Source organism: Dendrobium catenatum, unplaced genomic scaffold, assembly GCF_001605985.2.
Source record: "Dendrobium catenatum unplaced genomic scaffold, ASM160598v2 fragScaff_scaffold_898, whole genome shotgun sequence".
Taxonomy (NCBI): domain Eukaryota; kingdom Viridiplantae; phylum Streptophyta; class Magnoliopsida; order Asparagales; family Orchidaceae; genus Dendrobium; species Dendrobium catenatum.
In genome coordinates, this window is record NW_021319360.1 from 508,957 (window position 1) to 535,148 (window position 26,192).

A 26,192-nucleotide genomic window follows, 5' to 3' on the forward strand; every position below is an offset into this window, starting at 1 on the left:
TGGCTGATTTTTTATGGTTAAAATTGTTGCCAAAAAATAGAATTGGTGGCAATTTTGAAATTGCTATTATAAAATTTATAAAATGCGGGCTTGTATGATAAATTTTGATAAAAAATCAAAATACTCTAATAAAATTTTTTATCATACTGAATTTAATAGTTTTATTTTTCTTAATGATCTTACCTATTAAGGTTTCTTTTGTGATAACTTTCTTACTGCTTTTTAAAGCTGCTTTCTACTACAAAAAATTTCAGTTAAAAAAAATTAACTGAAGCATGGAATGAAACATATTACATATGCATTATTTTTATTTCTTTGTTTTAGTTTTCTCTAGTTTACTTCCTTAATTATGTATCCATCTTTTTCTATGTATTAGAATACAATTGTAGCTCAACATGGTATCAAAGCCATTAGCAAAAGCTATTTCCTGGTTGCAAGGTTGGTAACAAATTTTTTTTTTCATTTATCGGATTTACTGATCTGTGATGGATCCTCTATTGATACCACATCATTCCTCTCATAGTTACCCACTCTACAACATGATTTTTCTCTCATTCCAGCTCCTCTCAAATTTCTAATGTCTAATGTTAAATTCGTTATCAATGTGCAACTTACTCTAGACAATCAATCCTATATGGAGATCCCAGATTCTTAAACTTTTTTTGGCTAACGGATTTGAGGGATTTCTTGATGGTACTTGCAGCAAATCATCTATGCAGCTTGTTCAAGTTGATGGTACCATTACTATCAATTCTCATTTTACTACCTGGATGCTTGCTAATCAAAATTTAGCTGCAGCACTATATTCCACCATTACACCTTTGTTGCTCCCTTATGTGCTCAATCTAGACATGTATCATGACATATGGAGCATCCTTGATCTCCATTTGCAGGCAACCAATTGTTCTCAAATTCTGCAGTTAAAAATTGAACATCACCACCTCCAGATGAAGGATACCACTATGGTTCAATATCTATCTACTATTAAACAAAATGTTGATGTTATTACAGCTGCTGATGCATCTTTAGACCACGAAGATATTATATATACAATACACTTTAAATAGCCTACCTTTCCTACAATGATGTTATAAGCATGTTTGATTTGTACTCTTTACTATGTAGTGAGGAATTAAATATAGCTATCAATCAAGCTCAAGATAAAACTTTTGATTCCTCATCTGACTCTACATTTACTCTTGCAACATATAGAGGCCGTGGTTGTGGAGTCTTTCAACCGTTAGCTCGTGGTCATTCATTGCTTTTATTCCATAGTGGACTTGTCACTTATGGTGGTAGACGCTCTTCAGTGTATCTAGAATGTCAAATTTGTGGCAAGTCAGGTCATACAACTCTCAAATGCTAGCATCAAACTGATCTTATGTATCGGTCTGATCCCCAAGTAACCTAGCTCAGGAAAATGATTTTAATGCAGATTGGTTTCTTGATTCAAGTGCATCCAACCATTTAACCTCAGATGTCTCTCAACTGTAGCTCCCTCAATCTTATATCGGTGTTTCTCAAGTACAAGTGGGTAATGGTTACAAGCTTCCCTCAAATCATTCTGATCAGGGTCTTCTTCCCACCCTCACACATATGCTTCATCTTCCTCATCTTTTACATATCCCACACCTTACTCACAACATTCTTTCTATTTCTCGTCTGGTTGCTAACAACCCTTATATGTTGTTTTTAATGCTCATGGTTTCATTATTAAGGACAACATGATGAATATGATTATGTTAGAAGGTCCCAGCCTCCATAGACTATATCCTATTAAACCCCCTCTTTGTCGGGTTGCTCATTCATCACTTTACTCGCCCACCGCATTGTTCACATCTTCCTCTACTCCAAATATATGGCATCAACACTTGGGTCATCTGTCCACTGCCACTCAACGCCCTTTGTCAACAAATCTCCAGCTGCATCTGCTACCTACCACCTCGTCTCACTATTCTGTTTGTGATCGAGCCAAAAGTCATAATTTACCTTTTTCTGTCTTCTACTATTTCCACCATTACACATTCTTTCAAGAAACTTTATAACTTCAAAATATGCAACTCGAAGGAAGCTCACATTATCTTATTCTTCAAATTTTTTATTCTTTACCAATCTATCAGAAATTTCATCACAATAAAAAACTTTTAGATGAAGATTTCCGCATTAATCTAGTTCCAATACAATTGATTCAATTCTTTTTGAATTATAATGTTTCATATATATCCATGTTAAAAGTATATCTACAAATGCCCTAGAAAATATTCATTTGGTAATTCTAATTTATTTTATAGACAGAATGCTGAGACAACTTTGCTTGGAGTTATACAGAAATGCGTGATTTAGCCTTTAAAATAATCAATCATACGCTCTCAATTTGTCAGTGTTCCACCTATCAAACAAGCTCCCAAACAAATTTGTACCAATAATGAACACTCAATAATTAAGAAAACTAATAAATTAATATTTGTTAGTTTTATTTGGGAAGAAAAATACACTATTTGGCTTGCTAATATAATCAGGGGCGGACCTCTGCTTATGTGAGGGTGGGCAATTCCACAACCTTAAAATTTTAATAAAATAATTCAAGGGTATTTTAGTTATTTCCTCACCTATATCCTACTTTGCCCAATAAAAGACCATAGAATCATAGAAAATTTTCGGCCCGCAACTGTAATAGTTCACCAACGCCTGCCAGTCATGTTCAGCTCCAACGCAGGAAATATTTTTGAGTTAGAACAATTAAAGTAGCAACCACAAATCTTGTTCAATCGTTCCCTAGCATCTGCAATCGCCTACAATCCGTGCAAAGCTCCAAGCCTCCAATCGCTTGCAGTCTGAGTTCTGATCTTGAGAAAGCGAGTAAAAATGAGGTTTGGCATTTGACAAACCCATTTTCTTGTTTAGTATCCTATTTCGACTTGTAATAGCTTTCAATTTATCTATTTCAACCTCATATTATTTTTTTAAAATATTAATTCATTTATATGAAAATTTTGTCCACCCTAAAATGAAAGACTGGTTCAAACCATGCTAATATTGCATGTCATAAAAAAATTAGAAATAAAAAATAAATAAAAAATGCTAATATTGCATGTCCCAACTTATAAAAATGAATAAATTTGAGTTTATTTTTATTTTTGACGCCTGAACAAATCATGTCCAATGGATGAATTTCTTTTATGTATTTTTTTTTACTTCAAATCAAATAAAAAAATTTCACCTCTATTTATTTTATACTGATTCAAATAATTTTATAATATTCTTTTTAAAATGTATTTTTCTTAGCTAACCAAACAGTCCTAATCTTTATTTATTTTTATACGTATTACGTATCTCAAAATAAATAGAATGATCTTTATAATTATATGATAAAATTTCTTATGTTCATACTACTAAAACAAATTTAAATTGTTAGAACAAAAATATCTCCTGGGCTTTACTGGGTCCCAGCTTAACTAACAACGTAGCCGCATTGGCCGCCCGTCTTGTCGTTCCTACCGACAGTTCTTCGATCCACGATAAAACGAAAAGAAAAGAAACGCCTTCCCGCTTTTCTCATTGCCATCCCGCACGTTTCAGTTGCCACAATTTTATGTAATTTTAGAAAAAAAAAAAAAGTCAAATGAAATCGTTGACCTTCTTCCTTCCTTCCAATCGATGAGTTTATTGCTTTTGCCGAACTTTTCTTCTCATTATTACAGATAATTTTGCAAGTGAACATAAGAAACTAAGAAGCTCTTATCCTTCACATTTGATCCGGATCCGAAATTAGTAGGCGGCACCAAAGCTTCTTTAACCAAAAATAGGTGAGTTAGAGGGAGAAGAAGAAGAGAGAGAAAGTATTAGAATATTTGTATGAATTTTCATTGCATAAATAAATAAGAGAAATTGTATGTGTTAGAGATGTTTTACATGGAAATTTTTGAAAGAGAAAAATCAAGAGGTCATGCTTGATCGAAATGATTCTACTATGTATGTGTGAATTATAATTTATTTTATAGACAGAATGCTGAGACAACTTTGCTTGGAGTTATACAGAAATGCGTGATTTAGCCTTTAAAATAATCAATCATACGCTCTCAATTTGTCAGTGTTCCACCTATCAAACAAGCTCCCAAACAAGTTTGTACCAATAATGAACAGTCAATCATTAAGAAAACTAATAAATTAATTGATGTTAGTTTTATTTGGGAAGAAAAATACACTATTTGGCTTGCTAATATTCAGGGACGGACCTCTGCTTATGTGGAACTTTTATTACGTCCGGTGTAAAGACGTAGAGGAACGTCCTGTTGGAGGCAAAATTTCGCAAAAAAACTCGGTATTTGCTTGGTACAACTAGGTATTATTTGATATTAACGAGGAATACCGCTCTTTGAAGACCAATAACCGAGTTATACCGAGTTGTACCGAAAAATACTGAGTTGTACCGAATTTTTCTAGGAAAAACTCGGTACAACTTTTGTATAACTCAGTATTTCTCAGTTTAGCTCGGTATAACTCGGTATTTGGTCTTCAAATGATGGTATTCCTCGTTATTGTTTGGTATTGCTCGGTACAACTCGCTTTTTGGGGGGATTTGGCCTCCGACCGGACGTTCCTCTGCCTCCGGTCAGAGGACGTAATAATTGTTCGCTTATGTGAGGGTGGGCAATTCCATATCCTCAAAATTTTAATAAAATAATTCAAGGGTATTTTAGTTATTTTCCCACCTATATCCTACTTTGCCCAACAAAGGAAAAAAAAAAAAGACCACAGAACCACATAAAATTTTCGGCCAGCAACTGCAATAGTTCACCAACGCCTGCCAGCCATGTTCAGCTCCAACGCAGGAAATATTTTTGAGTTCGAACAATTAAAGCAGCAACCACAAACCTTGTTCGATCGTTCCCCAGCATCTACAATCGCCTACAATCTGTGCCTAGCTCCAAGCCTCCAATCGCTAACAGTATGAGTTCTGATCTAGAGAAAGTGAGTAAAACTGAGGTTTGGCATTTGACAAACCCATTTTCTTATTTAGTATCCTATTTCGACTTGTAATAGCTTTCAATTTATCTATTTCAACCTCATATTATTTTTTTAAATATTAATCCATTTATATAAAAATTTTGTCCACCCTAAATTGAAAGACTGTTCAACCCATGCTAATATTGCATGTAAAAAAATTAAAAAAAAAAATAATAAAAAAATGCTAATATTGCATGTCCCAACTTATAAAAATGAATAAATTTGAGTTTATTTTTATTTTTGACACCTGAACAAATCATGTCCAATGGATGAATTTCTTTTATGTATTTTTTTTTTACTTCAAATCAAATAAAAAAATTTCACCTCTATTTATTTTATATTGATTCAAATAATTTTATAATTGTCACGTTCAGGAATATTCGCGGCGGTAGAGAAATATCATATTTAACGTCTTAGAATTGTACGAAAATCCGGCACGCAATCAGATAAGGAGAAATGGTTTAGCATTTATGAGACACCAAGATTTTTACGTGGAAAACCCCTGTAAAAGGGGGAAAAACCACAGGGCCTAGCCCAGTTTGAACGAATCCACTAGTATTTGCAGTCGATTACAAATGAGGACCTTCCTTGGGAGAAGGCCTTAGCTTGATGTACATCTTATGGAGTACATTACATGATGTAAATACAAAGAGCTACTATCGACGTATTCGTTTTGTTAGAAGGACTGCAGTCGACGGACGACTTAGGTCAGGAGGACCGTAGTCAGCTGGCGACGGAGGACTGTAGTCGGCGGGCGACGTAAGTCAGGAGGACCGTAGTCGGCGGGGGACGGAGGTCGGAAAGACTGTAGTCGGCAGGCGACGTAAGTCAGGAGGACCGTAGTCGGCTGGAGACGAAGGTCGGAAGGACTGTAATCTGACAACGAATATCAGTAGGACAGCGTCAGGTAGAAGTCCAGCAATGGAAAGAAATGCATCTTCGCATAGACGTACAGCGAAGTCTGATAACCGGTAGAAGTCCGGCGTCGGGTAGAAAATTGGAGAAGAGTGAAGGTCCGACGTCGGGTAGAAGTCCGACGTCTTTGGTGGCAGAGCAGAACTCCAACTTCACTTGGGCAGAGTTTTGGCGTCAGGAGTGAACTCTCTTGTAAATTGGGAAGAATTTCAGCATCCCAGGGAAGTTGGACAGAATTCTGGCGTTCTCCCGAATATCCGGCAGAGTTCCGGTGTCTTCAGGCGGTAGGAAGAGCTCCGGCGGTGGTCGAGGAGGAGCTTCTTCCTTCTCCTCGTTCTTCTCTTCTTCTTCTCTCTCTTCACTTGAGTCCCCTTGGTGTAGAATGAGGGCTCTATTTATAGTTTTTCTGGAGTGGCATAGCCCGTAAATAGGCGTGAGATCAGGGGCGAATTGGGAGTGTTTTGAATGGACGGTCGATATCGAATCCTTTGATCATGCACCGTTCGTTGGGTATTTGAAGGTCTTAATGATGTTGGAATTTGGTGATCTTGGGCTTGTTGGATTCGTCCCGTCGAGCCATTCGATTCGAGTATAAGCTCGTCAAAATCGGAGACCGTTTGGTAACTCAAATTACGGTTTGAACCTTCCAACAGTGCTTTGAGCCGTTGATTCAGACTCATTTGGGCTCGGATTGGGTCGAATTTGGTGTCGTTTGATTCGTATTTTCGAGACGCTCAGTTTGACTGTAAGCTCGCTGAAATCGGAGTTCGGATGCTCCCGAAATTAAATTTTGAAGTTTTCAACTAGCTTTTTTACCTTGAGATTCGTGCCCAATCAAGATAATTTTTGCATGACGTATCAATAATATTCTTTTTAAAATGCATTTTTTTTAGCTAACCAAAAAGTCCTAATCTTTATTTATTTTTATACGTTTTACTTATCTCAAAATAAAAGGAATGATCTTTATACGATAAAATTTCTTATGTTCATACCACTAAAACAAATTTAAATTGTTAGAACAAAAATATCTCCTGGGCCTTACTGGGTCCCAGCTTAACTAACAACGTAGCCGCATTGGCCGCCCGTCTTGTCGTTCCTACCGACAATTCTTCGATCCACGATAAAACGAAAAGAAAAGAAACGCCTTCCCGCCTTTCTCATTGCCATCCCGCACGTTTCAGTTGCCACAATTTTATGTAATTTTAGAAAAAAAAAAAAGTCAAATGAAATCGTTGACCTTCTTCCTTCCTTCCAATCGATGAGTTTATTGCTTTTGCCGAACTTTTCTTCTCATTATTACAGATAATTTTGCAAGTGAACATAAGAAACTAAGAAGCTCTTATCCTTCACATTTGATCCGGATCCGAAATTAGTAGGCGGCACCAAAGCTTCTTTAACCAAAAATAGGTGAGTTAGAGGGAGAAGAAGAAGAGAGAGAAAGTATTAGAATATTTGTATGAATTTTCATTGCATAAATAAATAAGAGAAATTGTATGTATTAGAGATGTTTTACGTGGAAAATTTTGAAAGAGAAAAATCAAGAGGTCATGCTTGATCGAAATGATTCTACTATGTATGTGTGAATTATAAAAATTGGTCCGTCGCTTAATTTGAAGATGATAAATTTACAAGTGTGAAGGATTGGTGAAAGTTCGTATTAATGTTTGGGGCTGAAATGACCGTGATTTTGATGGAAATTGTTTCATGCAAGAGGTTTGACTATGCCATTCGACAGGTGAAAGATCTGATGGTGGCGGTTAGATGGTGAAGGTCTGATGATGACGATCGACCGATGAAAGTTTGATGGTGATGATGGAGGTGGAGGATCGTTGGTGTGGATGGGCAGAGGTCTAGTGGCGGCAAGTAAGGTTTGGTGTAGTGGCTGCTGGTTGATCAGTATAGGTGTGGTGGTGATGACTGAGCGGCGAGGGTTCGTTGACAGCGTTGTTTGGTGAAATTTTAGGATTCATCTAGCCTTATAGCTCTCTTGATCTCTAATCAAATGTCTTCACATGTAGGGAATGGTGGACATAGTTATAGATTTTTAGAAGTGACATGTCCCATAAATATGAATAAAATCTATAACACTCCATCAAATGATCTTATTGATTCACTCGATCAGGGGAGATTTCTTCAACATTTAAGCAACTTATTGATGTCAGAATTAAGTGATCTTGAGCTTGTTAAATTTTTCTCATCGAGCCGCTCGATTCAACTATAAACATGCCAAATTTCGAGATCATTTGATCATCCAATTAGTATTCTAAAGCTGCCAAAATACATTCTAGGCCCTTGATTTGAGCTCAGATTAGACCACTTTTCACGTCGTTAGATTTATCTTGTCAAGAAATTCAATTTGATTATAAATTTGCTAAAATTAATTGAAGTTCAAGATCCTAAATTTAATTTTTAAAATTTTTAAATTAAATATATTTCTAGATTCATTTTCGACCAAGATATTTTTTTAAACGGACCAAGCTTATTTATTAAATAGATCATGTAAGTTGGCTGTTAACTTTATTAATGCTTGCCTAATTATGCTGAGTCGTGGCACATAGCATTGAATTTTAGACGAATTCATTGAAAAAGGATTATGCACTACTTAGATACACAAATGTAGCTGATTTAAATTCTTATGCTTTTTTAAATGTTTGTGAAAGCTTATCCTTGTTGATTGAAAGCTTAAGGATGCTGCTGCTTCTTAGGCTTCGTTTGGGACTGTTTTTTTATTGCTTTCGAAAACAGAGTTTTAGTACAAAAATAAAAAAATTTGTACTAAAACTCCGTTTTATAAAGCAATAAAAAATCCGTCCCAAACGAACCCTTAGTTGACAATTATAAGCTTCTTCTCAGTTAAATGTGAAGAATTTAATATTGAATGGTGACTCGAAGCTAATTTGGAATGCTATTTGAGGTACATTTTATTTAGTGTTGATACGGCATCACAAAATTAGCTTGATCGGGCACGAATCTCGAGGCAAAAGCTAGTTGGAAACTACAATCTTTTAAAAAAAGGGCAATTACAAAAAACTCTAAAAAAAAACTTTTTTTTATGATAGGCGTCTCTCAAGGGAGAAATTATTATGTGCGGAGGCCAGACGCAGAACGTCGTTTGAAGAGACCAACCAGAATGCGCAACTTCAGTTGCACTGAGCCACAATACCGAGTAGTACTAAGCCGTGATACTGAGCGAAGGGGTGACGTAGCGCAATCCGGTTGATCTCCAGACTGCGCTCGTCGTCCGCATAGAATAATTAATCCTCTTAAGGGGCTGCTAAATGATACCTTGGTTGAGACAACTCCCTTAGGATGGAGAAATTATCCTGTGGTGAGTTTGGATGTTGCTTGGTGTTCGTACTCAAATAAAATCGTGACACCTGGATGGTACAGGTAGATATTCATTTCTAATTTGCTTTTAGTTTTTTCTTGCTGGCCCGACCGATTCCGCCCAGAAATTGCTTGTTCAAAAATTAGATTTTAGATTGAAGCACTTTTTTTAAAATAAAATACTACAAAAGTTTCATATTTTTTAGGATATTGGCTCAATAAACTTTTATAGCTGCTGAGAAAAAAGAAACGATGAAAAGTTGATTAAAATGAAGACTAGTTCGAAGAAGGAAAAGCTGATGAAGATGAGAATGGTTTGGAGGAGGAAAAGTCGATGGAGATGAAGATTTTTTTGGAGGATGACAAACAGAAGATGAAAAGAGGAATGATAGTTTTTTTTATGTATATTTGAGGAATATGTTGGGGCTTGAGGGGGTAGAGCCCCCTGACCCGGAAACCGCCGGAGGGACATTGCCCACCTCCCCCTATTGAACATTCAAGTCAATTCAAAAGAAGAATAAATTATTGTACATACAATTAGATAATGTACTATTGCAATTAATTAGGTCAGTTCTCATTGCTTTTCTCTTTCTTTGAAATTTTATGTAAACATTAAAATATCTTACAACTTCTATTAAATCATTGTATAAAATTAAAATACTCTATCATCATAAATTCTTTAGCACTTAATAACAATGAATTAATTACAAAGACTATAGTCGTGATAAATAATATTAATTAATGACTTTAGAACTACCACTAAATACTAAAAGAGGCTGAACTAATCAGTCATAATTATTACAGAGAAGCCACTTGTGGCTAAAAAACGACATAAGTGGTTAGAGTTGAAACACCTTGTCTTAATTGGCCCAAATATCTTAGAGGCCAATAATCTGTTTCAGGTGATGGAGATATAAACCTACCTCGCAAATCATTAAAGCTGTTAACCATATTATCATAGTGGCTTTAGATCTTGATAATGTGGTTAGGATAATAAGAGATAATACTCTTTCTTATAAAAAAAATTAGGAGTGCCACTGATAAATAATGATATTCCGGAAGATATATTCTTCATCAGATTCGAGCACATCCCCATCAGTATATTAAAATCATTTAAAAAATATTTGGAAGAAAAACTAGGTCTTTATTGATATTAGACCTGTCAATTTCGAGTTACGGGTCGGGTTCGGGTCGAACCCGAAACTGACACGGCACTTCGGGTTCAGGTCGACCCAACCTATTTTTACAAACAGGTCGATTTTCTAGACCGGAACCGACCTGCGTACGCTGGACGCCGGAAGCTGAAGCGTCACGGAAATGCTTGACGCGGACGCGGCGCGGAACCGTTGGATCCAGATGCCGGAAGCTGTGCGGAACAGCTGGACGCTAACGCCCGACGCCGGAAGCGGCGCGGGACTGCCGCGAACGGCAGACGCGGCGCAGAACTGCCGCCAAAATGGCGTGGATGCGACTCGACATGGCCTCGGGACGCGATGCAAGGCAGCCTCGGGACGCACCAGGACGTGACGCGGCTAGGCAGGCGGGCAGGCTGGAACCGGGCAGGAGGCCCCCGGGCAGGCAGGAAAATTCTGAAATCCCAACCATTCAATATACTTTGAATGGTTGAGATTATTATTATTATTATTATTATTATTATTATTATTATTAGATCACATCGATTTAAAAAAATAACTAGAATGAAATTTAGACATTTATAGTAAATTAATAAGATGAATTAATGGGATTGAAGAACTTTATCTTTTAATTATCATGGTAATGGAGGGGGTCCTAATCCAACTCTCCCACTTAATTACCAACCTTTCAATCATCCACTAGGGCATGCTGGCATAACACTAACCATGACTTCAAGAACTTACCTAAAAAGTTTAATGTAGATCAGACAACGCGTGTCTAGCAATCAAACACGTTCAAGCTCATAAAATTTATCCCTTCGGCATTTGATCAAATACATGATAGGCATCAATCAGATGCTCGAAATCCTAAATATAAAGAGGGATTATTCTATTTGGAGTACGGACGTACATTTACATTCGGATTGTGACTGTGTACAAATATATATGATTTACGCAGTATATATACTGTATGTACTCATAATCAGTACGTAGAGATACGTCCAGACTCTGCATGTAATATTTCATCTCAATTTTTTCTTTAAAAAATGGGCCTCGTTCAACAGAAAAAAGTTATCAAAACATCTTAATTTTCTTAAGGGAGTTTATTGCAAAATTTTATTATCAGAGAAGAGGAGAGCATGGTCTGAATTGGTTTTAAACAAAAGCAACCATTACAAAACCTCAAAGTTAACTGAAGTTCAGAACATTATAAGAATGAAAACTTTGCAAAAGACTGCTTTGTAATGATAATCTTCTTAATGATTCTATGCATAAATCACTTTGAAAATATGTTCTCCTAATTTTTTCAAGAATTTACTTCATGAATATTTAAATCTTAAAAATTAGATTTAACTTGCATAAAAATTTGAGAACAAATTTAAAAAAAAAAAAAATTCAAAAGTAAAACTTCGACAAATTTGTCTTATAAACCCTAAAACCTCTTTACGAACTCATGTCTTCGGATTTAGACTTCGTTTGAGACGGCTTTTGACTACTATTTTTTTATTTCTTTCAAGATATTGATGTTCTAAAAATTGTTAAAGCGGTAGGAAAACGGTTTCAAACAAAACTTTGATGTAATGACATAGCAAGCAACAGTTTTTTTTTTGGGGGGGCAGAAAAATTCTTTAATAATTTACTTTATACTAAGAGAGATTTAAAGAGATTGAATATATTTCTTCTTTCAGTAACCCTAAACAGGAGGGATTTTCACATCATTTTAATCATCTTCTCAACCAAACAACCAAAACATGCAATTCATTGAATAATTCTCATGTCCTCATTTACATGTCTATTTCAACCTTGATATCAACTTAATTCTTCCATATAATTATTATTCTTCACAGAAGATTCTTCTAAGCTGCAACAATAGGATAAGATGCACAAGTAGCAATACCTGCATCAAGATTCATCAATGAATGTCTCAGTACTTATAAAAAAAATGAAAAGAAAGCTCACTATGTACCACTTACCACACATGTTCTTGCCTAATTCCATCTTGAAGAAGCCATCATCACCCCAGTCTTTTCCCCAGGAATTCTTGATAATCCAGTAAGGTACTCCACCCTCTACTCCATAGCCAACAGCGAGAACCGCATGGTTCACATCCTTATACAAAATGGAGTTTTTGAGTTAACTACAAAGTATTTAATTAACCATACAGTATAATCAAGTACAGTAGTCCTGCTTATTGCTTATAACTATTCGTTTTTTTTTTTGGGTGACAAGGAACCATCCGCTATCACGCTTGGCTTCGCCGAGCGCGTTTGGTAGTCCATAAACCTCAGCCTAGCTACCGGGCCACCCACGTCATTGTACCCGCAGCCGACGCTTTGGGCTTCACTTAAGTGCGGTGTCCGAACCGTCTGGAGGCGAATCCGGACGCGCCACGTCATTCGGATGCTCCGGGGTCGGGGTGACGTGGCACATCTAGATTCGCCTCCAGAGAATCCGGATGCCGCACGTACGTAATAATTTGTCACACTGAAGGGGCGACAACCGGTTGAGGGAATCGAACTCGGGATGGGAGGTTCCCAACTGAGCTAAGCATCGGTGGGTACTATGCGTTTTTGAATAGAAACTTACCATTGGAGAACTCCCACATTTATCACTCTTGTAAACTCCTTTCTTGTATAGGCCGAACCCACGTACAACCTCGAATGCAATGCTAACTGGACGAACTAGTCCCACTGCCTGCTTCAGCTCATCCTCAGCTCCCTGTACAAAAAATTAGATAAATTTACTTTATATATTTATGAAAAAAAAAAAGAGAAGAAGAAATTAAGATTTATACTACTTACAGTAGTGATATTAACTGAATCAATAACCTTGACGCTAATATTTTTCTGCTTAAAGCCACATACGCCATTGACACCTTTATACGGGTAAGCTTCTTCTGCTTCGAGACCTCCACTGTATTTCACGTACTCGAAAGCTTGTGAAGGTAAGCCTCCATCACAGCCATGGTTATTGAACGCAGATGCACAATCTACAAGTTGCTGCTCTGATAGAGATATCTCCTTTCCAGTTAACTGTTTGTATGCAGCTTCTAAGGCTCCAGTAGTGCTACACAAACAAATATTTATTTATATTTTTAATATTTAAATGATTGCAAACTCTTCTCCATCACCTGAACGACCAGCAAGACCCGCAACTTCCTTGGTCCTTCACCGAGCTTACTATGCCAGATTTCCTCCAGTCCTTCTGCAACGTTCAAATAGTGATTAAATAAAGCTTATTCAAACTGTGCGTGTTAATCAATCAAACTGCACCGTATCGGGGAGCTTCGCCTCGGTCAATTTATGATTGCCTTTGAGAGTCGCCGAGCAGTTCTGTGCGGCTCCCAGCCGGCTCGCTTTGAACTCCTCCCAAGTCCAGTCGGCGAACTCTGATCCAACGGCCGTCACCACGATTAGTCAATCCAACGGCTATAATTTAAATAAAGAAGTATAGAAGGGCAACTAAAATTTCTTACTGTTGACTCCTAGTGTGTAGGATAAACCCTTTCGGTTGGTGGATTTAATTAGCTCCAAATTCTCCATGAAGATCCCGAATCTCTTCCTGGTCTCCTCCACAGATCCGTAGCTCTTCCCATACCTACAAAGCGATCACAACCGTTAAATGATATGGAAAAACACAAAAATAATCACTGAAACATGAGAACACAATATATATTGACAACTTGAAATTTGGCTAAAATTCTATGTAAGAGCAGATATTGAGGACAAATTCTTTCACTGATTGAACAACCACAATTTTCTTATAAGAACAATATTCATTGGTCGCAAAACGTACACTCAATAGCCAATCTAATATATCTATTAACCCATAAACGGATTAAACAAAACACTAACAGAGAAAGATAACTGAGGCAATCAACTTTGGAATTTACTTTTGAGCGAATTGAGCAAAGCGTAAGGAGTGGCGAGAGTGGCCGAGGGCTTCGAGAAGAACTGGATTAATCGAATCCAGCCGGGCCATGGCTGGTAGTGATTGGTCTGCCACTGTTAAACTGGCAAAGGAGGCGGTGGTGAAGCCGGAGAGGAGGAAGATGGTGACGAGAAGGCTGTGGAGAGCCATTTGGAGCACACTGTGTTGTGTGGAGTGTGAGCGATCAGCTCGCTAAGATTCTATATAAGGAGTCAGGAAGTGGCCCGCCCACTATTTTTTTTTTTTTTACATTTAGGCCAATTAAATCAAACACATACAATGCATATACAAAGACTCGAGTTCAAGACCTATTAATTGGAAGCCTAATCTCTCAATCAATAGGCCAAGTTGAACTGTGTGGCCCACCCACTCGCTGATAGAAAAACGGAGAAATTATTTGGTGCGGAGATCGGATAGAGATTCCTCTTATTTGTCTTTGTGAACAGCTACATTTTTACTGTTCACAATGCAAAAATCCGAACGCTTCTCTAATTCCAATTTCCGTACGTAATAATCTCTACCTCTCTAGAAAACGTTCCGTTACAGTTCTTCCATAAAATTATTGATTTAAAATTATCAGTTTGAGGTCTAACATATTTTATCAAAATGACGCAGAGGTTGGGTGGCATAATGAAGTTGTTAAGTAAATTGATATTTTGTCACTAGTTCTGCGTTTTTGTCCTGTAAGGCTAGGTTAGGATACTCCGGGGACTCCAATGTTGAGATGGTGGTTGAAGAGTTTTTTTATTTTGGAATATTTAGATCAATTAAGGCAGGTTCATACACATCGCATACACAAGACTCAAATAGAACGTCTTAATTGATAGCCTAAGCTCCAAACCTGCAGACCGTGAATTGCGTGATTGGAGAGTTCAAGGATGGCTGCCCCTGTGAGAAAAATATTATTATGTGCATAATTCGGACGTCAGTCCAGATTTTAATTATCATATGAAAATATTTGTATTTTTTCTCTTTTATATATACGGAATATGTATAAAAAAAATTCACGTGTCTTCATATGCTTAGGAGTCCCTAAAAAATAACTTGCGTGCTCCGCATTTAATAATTTTTCCCTTGTGAGAATCTGCTTCATCACTTTTCATGATAATTTCATGATAAAGATGAGGATGTGTATTTGAAATTAGGTTAATTTTACAGTTTTTAATTAGAGCATTTTTTGTTTTTAATGATTTAGCTGATGGTCTCATGCTTATTAATGTGTTAATGGCTGCGTACGATGTTGTCTGATGTTGATATTAGATGATTAAGATATGCAAGCCAAATTTAATTTGTTGAGTAGTGTTCTTTTTCTAAAGGATGAGCGGCTGTATAACAAATATTTGTTAAGATTTAAAAGGTAATCCAAAATTTTAATAAATTTATAGTTGAAATAGGCGTTGTACTCATCAACATTAAGAAGTGATTCGATTCAAATCCGAGTGTACTTAAATCAAGTATAGTTGAAATATTCAAAATAATAATTAGGGCGTTATTCAAATATTGTGTGAATGTAATCAAATCGGGCATCTCGACGAAATGAATACAATGAGCCTAGATTATTAAAATTTGAGATTATAAAGGCATCAAAATAGTTGAAAAGCATCTTTTGAATAAGAAAATCCATATAGATTGTCCGATGTAGTATTTTGAAGTTTGATTATATTTACGGAGAATGTCAAAACCAAACATTTATAAATAAATCCTCACTCTTATATGAATGAGTACTATAATAGGACTTGAGTTCAAAGAGGGCCAAATGATCTTAATAATCGTAGAGTTCTATCAACGTCAGACAGCAGCCACCCGACCATTATTGTTGAGTCGTCGTTGTCTGACTGTGGTTGTTAGACTCGATCATTGTCAACAGTCCATTGCCATTGTCCGACCATCTATCTCTATTTGATTGTCACTAGCTAACTGATGTCACTAGATAGCCTCTACATGGCTAATAATGTTGGACTATAATTGTCTGGCCATCTTCATGGGACTAATGTTGCACAACCATTATCATCAAAATGTTGTCGCAGAACCATCAACATCAAATCACCGCTTGATCGTTTTCATCAAACTGTTGTCCCTCTACCATAGCCATCAGATCATTGTCTCCTAACCACCACCATTGGATCACCACTTGACCACTAATGCCTGATTGCCATGACTGGAGTGCCACCACTAGAATGTTACCCTAGGACCATCGCTTCCCAATAATCATTATTAGACCATTGTTGCACTACCATTGGCATCAGAAAGCCACACATCCAATCCTAGCCAACTTTGTCACCCACTATTGCCATTAACATCGATATGCCTCATCACCTATAAGGCCATCACACCATTGATAGAAAAAGTAATGTCCACTGACTTTGTCACCTAATGTTACTATCAATGTTGACTCACAACATTTGTCTATATGCCTGATACATACCGTTGAAACCAACACCTATGGTCGTCAACTTCGTTACCAACTATCACCAACAATATTGATACATGTCCTAGTCTATATGGTCTATGCATGTTATCAACATCAACATTAATGCAAGTCGTAGCCACCAATATCAACACATGTCATCCCCTATAAGGCTGGTGCATATTATCAACAATAACATCAACACTCGTCGACTTCATTGCGCACCATCACCTCTAATGTTGATACATATAATCATCTATAAAGCCGATGCACATTATTACAACTAGCACTGACACCTATCAATTTCATTGACAACCATCACCACCAAAGTTGACACATGCCATCACCTACAAAATTGATGCACTCAACACCAACACCAAAGCCCCATGACTTCATTGCTCTCCTTCACCATCTAATTAAGTTGATGCACGTCGATGCCTATAAAGCTATTGAACATCATCAATACTAACCTAGATTCCCACCAACTTCATTGATTTGCATCTCTTCCAACGTCAATACATGTTATTGCGTCTGAGAATCATAAGTGCCACCAACAACAACTCTAATTCCTAATATTTAGATTAAACTTCTTCGTTTCTAACATACTATTCTTTTACAAGAACAACCAAATAGGATACAAACCATCCCTTGAGGATAATCAAATGCTCAAAACTTCTCCCACTTTTATAGTGTAATTCATTCTCTAAAATGCATGTCTTGTATATTGTAGTAGTGTGCTCCCCAATTATAATGAAGGATATCATTTGTAACATACAACATGCATTAGAATTGAAATCAATTCAATTAGGCCGAAACCCAAACTTTTCTCTTTTTCTATTTTTTAGGTAAAATATTGATATCTCTTACAACTCTTTCTTTTTATATGTTGGATCTTCATATAAAATCAAAATGTTAAATTTTTTTTCTCAACTATCATGAACTTTCTAGCATGCAAAAAAATTGAATGATTGGAGATATATTTGAATACTCGCCATCCTGGTGAAAGCTTAGCCCCTGATCATAAGGCCATAACATAAAGCATGCTTGAGAATAATATCGCTGCTATAAATGAAAAGAATAATTGAATTAAGATGTCCACATTAAGATTTTATTATATAAACTATGTGGACATGCAGGTGTTATAGTCTTCAAAAACTGGGAACTCATTGAATGATGAGAACTATAATAGTACTATATAGGCAATATCAATCTCCATTATAAATTTAAGGGATTAAACGTACAAATGAGGTACATCTGACAAACTAATACAATAGAAATGTTGCATTGTGAATTATAACTTCAAACTCGATTGAGGGTTAAGGATGCTCATGACTTGGATTTACTCCCCAAGACTAAATATATAACTCAAACGCTTCTAGACGGTGTTTAGGTAATTTTTGGAGAAGATATACACAAAACCTAGAATCCTATAGAAATATTAACAAAGATGATGAAAGTTGATAAACTGAAGTTATGCTTAGCTTTAGTTGGTCCTCATGAAAGCTGAGGGCAAGGGTGAGCCACATTAAAAGTATTATAATTAATGCTACATATCGAAAGAAGGTGTGATATATTTTAATCAGTTATGAGTGACAGATTGTTAGAATGTGTGGAATCTGGTTATTTGATCAATGTACATTATTAATGTACAACACCTGACGCTATACACTCGAGTGTTGTGAAGTTGTAGTCTCAAGTTAAAGCCAACGATTAGAACAACACAGTGTTTAGGCACAACAAATAAAGATGGACTTAGGTATAGAGAGTGGAGCACTACGTGCTCCAAATCCCAATGTCACGGTAATGTGAGTTGGGTTGAACATTTTTTCATTCTTGTTCTTTTTATTTCACTTGAAGGATTGCATCCTTTGGTGAATTTAAGTGCATCTCTTTGTCCATTGTAAGTAAAGAACGACGTGATGAGAAGTCAAGAGAGATAAAAAAGATGCATGAGAAGAGAGATTTCTACAACTTTCTCATCGTAATAGTAGATTTCTTAGTATGGTGTGGCTCACACGTTTGATCCCGATGTTCTTTTTCATTGATTTCTTTTTCTTGTTTTTTTTTTCTTTTTTTTTTGTTGCTTGGTTTTAATCCCAATAGTTTGTTTACAAGTAATTAAATTTTAGGGGAATTTTAAAATTGTGTAATGTAAAGCTTGTATAGTTGGAATTCATGGGATCATTTTTCGTGTTTCGTTAGAGCTCATTAAAGATAGTCTAAACTAAAATAATAATAATAAAACAAATCTATGGCATAAGAGAGATGCATATTGTCATTGTCATCATGGTTGTGATTAGGTGCTTGGGAGAGGTTGCAACTTTGTAGGTCATCTTCATCATAAACATGCATGTTTGCTAATGAGAGATCATATGCCCTCAATAAGAAAAAGTTCTAAAGTTGATAGAAATATCTATCATCAATTGACCTAAAAAAAAAAAAAAAAAAAAAAAAAAAAAGTTGATTTGTGTTGCTTATATTTATCCGTATTTTGACATATTAGTGTTTAGTTTATTTTCAACGCAACAATTTTAAGTTTATGAATGTTGATCTCATCTACAAGAATACAGGTCATTACCGACCATCAAAAGCGGTCGATAAAAATAAAAAAATAAGTTGCTAAAAATATTAATTCCGGTCCGACGATCCGACCCGGACCGGAACCCAATATTGCTATGCATTAGCTGATTTGTACAAACCAGGGTATTGCTAGGTTTTGCTCGGTATTGCTCGGTAATGAGAAATATCATTCTGTCAAGAGCAATAGTTAGCATTACCGAGCAATACCTAGCAATACCGAGCAATACACCGATTTTGCTAGGTATTGCTCGGTATTGCTAGGTATTACTCGGCATTGCTCGGTATTGGTCTTGGCAGAGCGGTATTTCTCGTTATTGCCAAGCAATACCTAGCAATACCGAGCAATACCTAGCAAAACCGAGCAATACCTAGCAATACACGAATATAGCAATACCGGGTTTCCATTCCGGGTCGGGTCGTCGGGCCGCGCGGTAAATAGTAAGAGTACGTGGCGACAATATTTTATTGGCGTCCGGATGTAGAACTACGTCAGGTGTCCAGACCTAATAAAAATTCCTATTGTTGAGGCTTTTAGTTGCCGATACTTTTTTTTGTTGTTGTTGCTAATTTATAGATCATTTATTAACATTGACCACTAAAATTGTTCATATTAACGATCAATTTTTTTAACGTTGCTGAGTATTTATTTGGAAACTATTTAGCTATTCTAGTTACTAATTTCATTGATTACCTATTTGCCATAGTAACCAAAGAAAAACTTGGCTGCTAAATAAGCAACCAAATAAATCATGCGCCCTTAGAATATCAAATAGTATTGATATTAGTGTTGATCCAATGGATATATATCAATTTTGATGAAATATAATAAAATTTATTGCTACTTCCATTATTATGCCTTAGATATATCGAATAAGGATTCATTTTTGGACAAATTTTTTATTCTTTTTAAAATAACTTTTTATTTAAAAATAATTCTTAAATTAGAATTTTTTGTAATTTTTTTTTTCAGAAAACAGTAAAAAAGTTGTCTCAAATAAAGCCTACAATCAATCGATCAATAGCTTATAATTATTTCTCATTAATTTACTAAATAAATTTTACAATACAAAAGCAAAACTAATTTAACTGACTTAATAAACAAAAAGAAAAATTATAAAATCAAGAAGTAAACTAAAATTCATTCATCAATGTAATTGCTAAAAATTTGCTAGGGCAAAATGGACATTACATTCATTCACATATTTTTTTAAATGTAATCAACTATAAAAAAAAAATATTGAAAATGATGAAGTACAAAATCTATATCAGATCAAAATCTTTTTAACTTTTATACAAATAAATAAAAAATATAGTATAAATAGTGGACTTTTTCCTCATCATCTCTGACTTCGTTGGGAATGATTTTCTTTTTTTTTTCAGGCAAATTTTTGAACTAAAATTTTTGTACTAAAAAACTACAAAGAAAGTCGTCCAACTTCACAACACAAAATTATAACCAAACTACCGACCTCCTTTTTTTTAAACAAAATATAATTATATTAAATCGAAAAAGAAGTACAAGAAGCAATGTAGCTTAAGACAAAAATAAAAGAAAATACAAAAATAACTAATCTGAATGGCTCAGTAATTGGCAAAGGCTCTCAGCTTCCCCGAAGCCAAGCACAGATCCTCCAATTTGGTGAAGATAGACACGAAGAAAAACCATGCAAGAGACCAACACCAAAGGTTGCTATGAGCTAAGATGATGAGGAAAGGAGCCATAGCTACATCATCGCCAGCACATCCACGACCAACAGAAAATTCGATGCACCTCCCCAAAAAGCCAACCAAAGAAGGAAGAAAGCAACAAACACTGAGCTACCTGGCCCGTCGGCCTCTCCCACGAGAAATGACAGAGGCAATCAGTCGGTCCCGAACCAATTTAAAATCATGTCCATGATCAGAACCTCCACAAACTACCGACCTCCTTGTATCAACTATATCAAAGGCAAATGCACAACAACAAGGCTTCGTTTGGGATGGCTTTCTTGCTGCTTTCAGAAGCAGTAAGAAAGTCATTCCAAATGAAGCTCAAGTTGTAACAACACTAATGATCATGTGCATATATAATCAAGGTCCTGAAAAAAAAACCATCAGGAGACGATGAGCCCTCTTCCTTGAGTTCCAGCAATCCAAAAAAAGCAGCAACAAGATCTATTAATTGTTAGCAATTCGGAAATCAGAATCCATGAAGCTTAATTTTCTCCTTCACAAGACCAGCCTAAAAGTAAAAATACTGCACAGCAATGAATCATTGGCTTTATTATAATATTTCATTTTATTTTATTTTATTTTAATTCGATGAAATAATACCTAACTATTATTATTTTTTTAATAAAATCTAACGAAAAAAAAAAATTTAAAAGCTTCCTTAGTCTAAAATTGATATGTGTCACGCCATTCATGTTGAAAAGAAAATTATGATATCACAACATATGCTTGATTAAGATAGTCTAAATATTTAGCGCACTGCATTTCTATGATATTTAAATGATACAAATTTAAATTATTTTAATTTATTGATAAATTAAAATATTTTTAGTGAAATTATATGACGCAATAATGAAATATTTACTTTAAATTAAAAAATTAATACTACGACCCCTGTCTCTGCCATGAGATCTACCCCGAGCGCCAACATTAATATTGGGTCTAACATTAAAAAGAGTGATATCATATCCCGGGTCCGAACCCCCACAGAAATCCGGAGACGCCAAACTACCACCATCAGAAAATTCAGAATCAGGATCGCCATCAGAAGAGTCTAACCAATTAATATGGTTCCTAATATCCAGACCAGAGCTATCGCCTAAGGAAGTGCCCAGAATTTGCGTATCGACCAAACTGACAAGAACATCAATAATATTATTGGCAACCGGAATGCATTCCAGAGTCACAGCCACATCTAGAACTGGAGCAGGGTCCCCTGATTGATCCCCAAAAGGAATCCCCGCAATGTTAACCGGCAAGATCTCATTACAAGTAGACGGTAAAGTAGGTGGAAAAAAAAAGTGTAGCATTAGGTGATAAGCCAACATTAACAGCCTCAGTTATAACATAACAACTATCCAGCCTTTCAACACCTTCCCTAGCATCCACTGTACAGTTACCCAACACCTCACACTCAACAAGCGGAAACACATTAACTTGAGGTAGCACATGAGACTCGACGACAGGAGTGTCGATAACAGACACATTAGTAAGAGCCAAAATAGATCCATCAACAACACTATTGGAAAAATTAACAGTAGGAGAAATTAAAACAGGATCCACAACTCTCATAGTCATAACTGGAGGCTCCAACGCATCAGGAGAGCAAACCCGACAATCAACATCAGGCCAAGACCTCACCCTCCCCAACCACCGGAGGCAAGGCAACAACCGCCTGATCAATAACATTAATTTCACCATCTAAAACTCCTCGATCCAAAACAAAAGCACCCGTTCCCGCATGTTTATCACAAGCAGGAAAAATAATCGGGACATAGGGAGAAACAGGGACAAGGTGAGTCACCTGGGGGATAGAGGCAACAACCGGAGACAATGGAAACAAGCTTAGAATAATCCAATTTCTTATGACCTAAAGCTTTGCAAAGAAGACAAAAATTAGGCATACCCTCAAAAACGACTTTCTGCACATACCCCAACTTCTCCGGTCCCAACCAAATAGAATCGGGGTAAGATTTAGTAACATCAATTTCAACAAGAACACGAGCAACAGAGGGACAGGATCCAGAAGCCGTGGCATTGTCAGTTTGAATCGGCCGACCAAAAACCGAACCCAACCCAAAAATGATTCGAGAAGAAAAGAGGTGAGGACGTAAACCCGGAAATGAAAGCCAAACAGGGACGATCGGAGATTCCTCCGACAAATAAATTATATTAATTAGATTGCTAAGTAATATATTTATAGTACTATTTATTTGGAGGTATACACTTCTTGTTACATGTAGGGGTGCATGAGATGAGTTTATTGAGCATTGAGCTCGAGTAAATTTTATTGCTCATTAAATAAATGAGATCGAGTTTGAGTTAGATGCAGTCCATCCCAATAGCTCATTGAGCAAGTCGAATAAGAGATCTTTGAAGTGTGAAAAATTATTCTGTGCGGTATATATCCGGACACATCAGGAGGCCAATCCGAGCGCGTCACGTCACCCGATGTACAGTGCATTGGATGACATGACACGTCTAGATTGGCCTCCGAACACGTTCGAACACCGCATAGAATAATCTCTCTTGAATTATGGTTCTAGTGCGAGCGGGAGTGCAAAATAAAATATAAGCTAAGGAAATATTTTTATTTCTTTTCATTTCATTGTGCAGTATTCCTCTACGGTTTTCTCGTTTCCATTCATTCAGTGGATGTCTTATACACTACCGCAAGCCAAAAATTCCATTAAATTCTTAGCTCTTTCCACTATCTCTCATGCTCTCGAATCTCGAATCCTTCTCACTCAAGAACCCTATATTTAATTTTTTTTTTCCATTTCTTGTAACAATTACTCCAAAACTTTGGCCCAGCTCCGGGGCAAATTATTACGTACGGTGTCCGGATTCGTTCGGATACCAATCCATACGCGTCACATCACCAAAATACACCGGGATCCAGTGTATTCGGATGACTTGGCGCGTCTAGATTGGGTGTCCGGACGTCCGGTGACCAGACGTAATAAGTCGCCCAGCTCCGAGTAATTTAAAATTTCCCAAAATAATTGCACTTGAGTTCTGTAAATGAGCTGAGTAGGAGCATCACATTTGAGTTCAAGCTAACACAATATAATTTTGAGTTCTAGTTCAAGTTTGAGCTAACTATATATTAGGCAAGCTGGCTCGAGATCATTAGAGTTTCAACTCAACTCAACTTGTCCATAGCCCTAGCTACATATTACTGTCGAAAATCAATTTTACGTTTATTTATTTATTTTATTTTATTTTGGGAAAAATTAACAGCATATATGCCCACTTTTACTCCAAAAAATGAAAGGTTACAAGAAAATTACAAATGATTTGTAAGAAAAACTTACATAAAAAAAAAAAAAAACTATTTAACTAACACAAACCTAAGATAAGAAAATAAAACTCCTTAGAACCTGAGAAAAAAATAAAATACTGAACAAGAAAAAAAATAACAGTCAGCACCCAAAACACTCTAAAAAGGAAAAAAATCTTTTATGATATGAAAGGAATTCCAACAAGAGATTTTAGCTAATTAAGGCTTATTAATGGAACAACCCACTAAATCAGAGCTAGAATAATTATTTTCAAATCTCCTGAAATTTCTTTCTTTCCAAATGAAATAAATAGAACAACTATCAAAAAAAAAAAAAATCACATTAGAATCTAAATGAAGAGAAGAAATATAATTCAGTAATTGTATCAAATTAGGTCTAAGCATAAAGAAATTGATATCATGTAGAAATTTGGAGATAATTCTAAAGGAAAAATCACAATAAAAAATAAATGATTATGACTTTCTTCAGCATTTAAATAAATGATACAAGAAGTAGGAACGTTCAGATTTCTCTGAGTAAAAATATATGTCGTTTTAAAACCTTTCAAGATAGCCATCTAAGCATAACAAGAAAATCTCAAAGCATATCTTTTATGTCAAATAAAAGAACACAAATCCACTTAGAGAAATTATCATAAACAGCATTATGAAACATTTTGAAAGAAAGAAGAATTAAATTCCAAAAAATATTATTTGAAGCTTGCTAATCAATAATTGAAATATAAGAAATAGTTAACCTAATAGCCATAGACAAAGAAGTAGGCAAATTCTAGCAACTATTAGAAATCCATTCCACCAACTTGAATTTATGGAATTGATATTAGGGGTGTCAATTTCGGGTCACGGGTCAAGTTCGGGTCGAACCCGAAACTGACCCGGGTTCAAACGGATCAGAAATTTGAACCTGGACCCGACCCGGTGGGTTGCCGGGTTGACCCGACCCGCGAGGCAGAGAAGGAGCTCAGGTTTTGTGAGCGCGATCGCGGCAGCGGGAGACGGTTTAAAATAAACGGATTTTTGGGTGTACTCGGCAACCCCAAACCCAACCCGTTTTTTCAAACGGGTCGAATCTAGGAAACCCGAACCCGACCAGTTTTTCAAACGGGTCGGGTTCGGGTCGGATTTTCGAGTCGTGTCAAATATTGACACCCCTAACTGATATTAATTCTAGCAGTCTCAGCCATCTCATGAAGATAATTTCTCAGACATCATATGACACAACCCAACCCGATCAGGACAGGTCCTATCGTGTTGAGCCGTGACAGATAAATAAATCCTTAGATCTAATTTTAATTTTAATTTTTTAAATTTTTTTACTAATATTAATTGAAATAAACAAATGACTACATATCTATTAAAATATCCAAATACTAAAAATAACTCATCAACCAGGTGTCTTTCATTTCATCAAAATAAATATCGACACTACATTACTTGATTATAGGTAATAGCTACATAATTGAAAATTTAACTAGTCATGACTGTGCAAAAATTAAAAAAGCAAAATATATGTGAACTCAAATATGATCATGAACTTCTAGTTCACAATCTCCTTCCCCTTCATATATCCTGAAAATTAGAAACAAAACTATAATGAACTACAACAGCTCAACAAGCCATACAAACTAATATAAATTTTAAATATTCTTTTATCAAATATTTATTGAATGTTTAAAAGCAATTAAATGTAATTTAAATAAATCATTATACTTAGAGATGTAATAAATGCATAACAGTTATTACCTGATTTAAATAATAATACTGAATAAATAAATAATTAATAAAATTTATATCAAAGAATAATTTATATCATACTTCTCTATATCATACTTCTCAAATCCAAACAGAATGTAAAAGGATTATGACCTCTTATAACTCC

At 35.9% G+C, this 26,192-nt stretch overlaps 1 protein-coding gene across 1 annotated transcript; it reads right to left on the bottom strand.

Moving 5' to 3' along the window:
- Positions 1-12,085: 12,085 nt before the first annotated feature.
- Positions 12,086-14,467, bottom strand: LOC110110535 (oryzain gamma chain-like). Its single transcript, XM_020842059.2, has 8 exons — positions 14,275-14,467; positions 13,858-13,979; positions 13,655-13,770; positions 13,513-13,586; positions 13,184-13,448; positions 12,969-13,100; positions 12,356-12,491; positions 12,086-12,279 (listed from the first exon to the last, which is right to left on the bottom strand). Exons 1-8 carry the CDS (start codon positions 14,460-14,462, stop codon positions 12,239-12,241), a joined length of 1,074 nt encoding a protein of 357 aa, XP_020697718.1. The 5' UTR covers positions 14,463-14,467; the 3' UTR covers positions 12,086-12,238.
- Positions 14,468-26,192: the final 11,725 nt, after the last annotated feature.

What these genes read in the sequence shown, in the direction of transcription:
- LOC110110535 (XM_020842059.2), bottom strand. Translation starts at nt 14,462, where the DNA reads ATGGCTCTCCACAGCCTTCTCGTCACCATCTTCCTCCTCTCCGGCTTC. An exon ending in AGGCGAAGCTCCCCGATACG is followed by an intron (nt 13,587 to 13,654) that starts GTGCAGTTTGAT and finishes TGAACGTTGCAG; the next exon opens with AAGGACTGGAGGAAATCTGG. An exon ending in AATGTGGGAGTTCTCCAATG is followed by an intron (nt 12,492 to 12,968) that starts GTAAGTTTCTAT and finishes ATTTTGTATAAG; the next exon opens with GATGTGAACCATGCGGTTCT.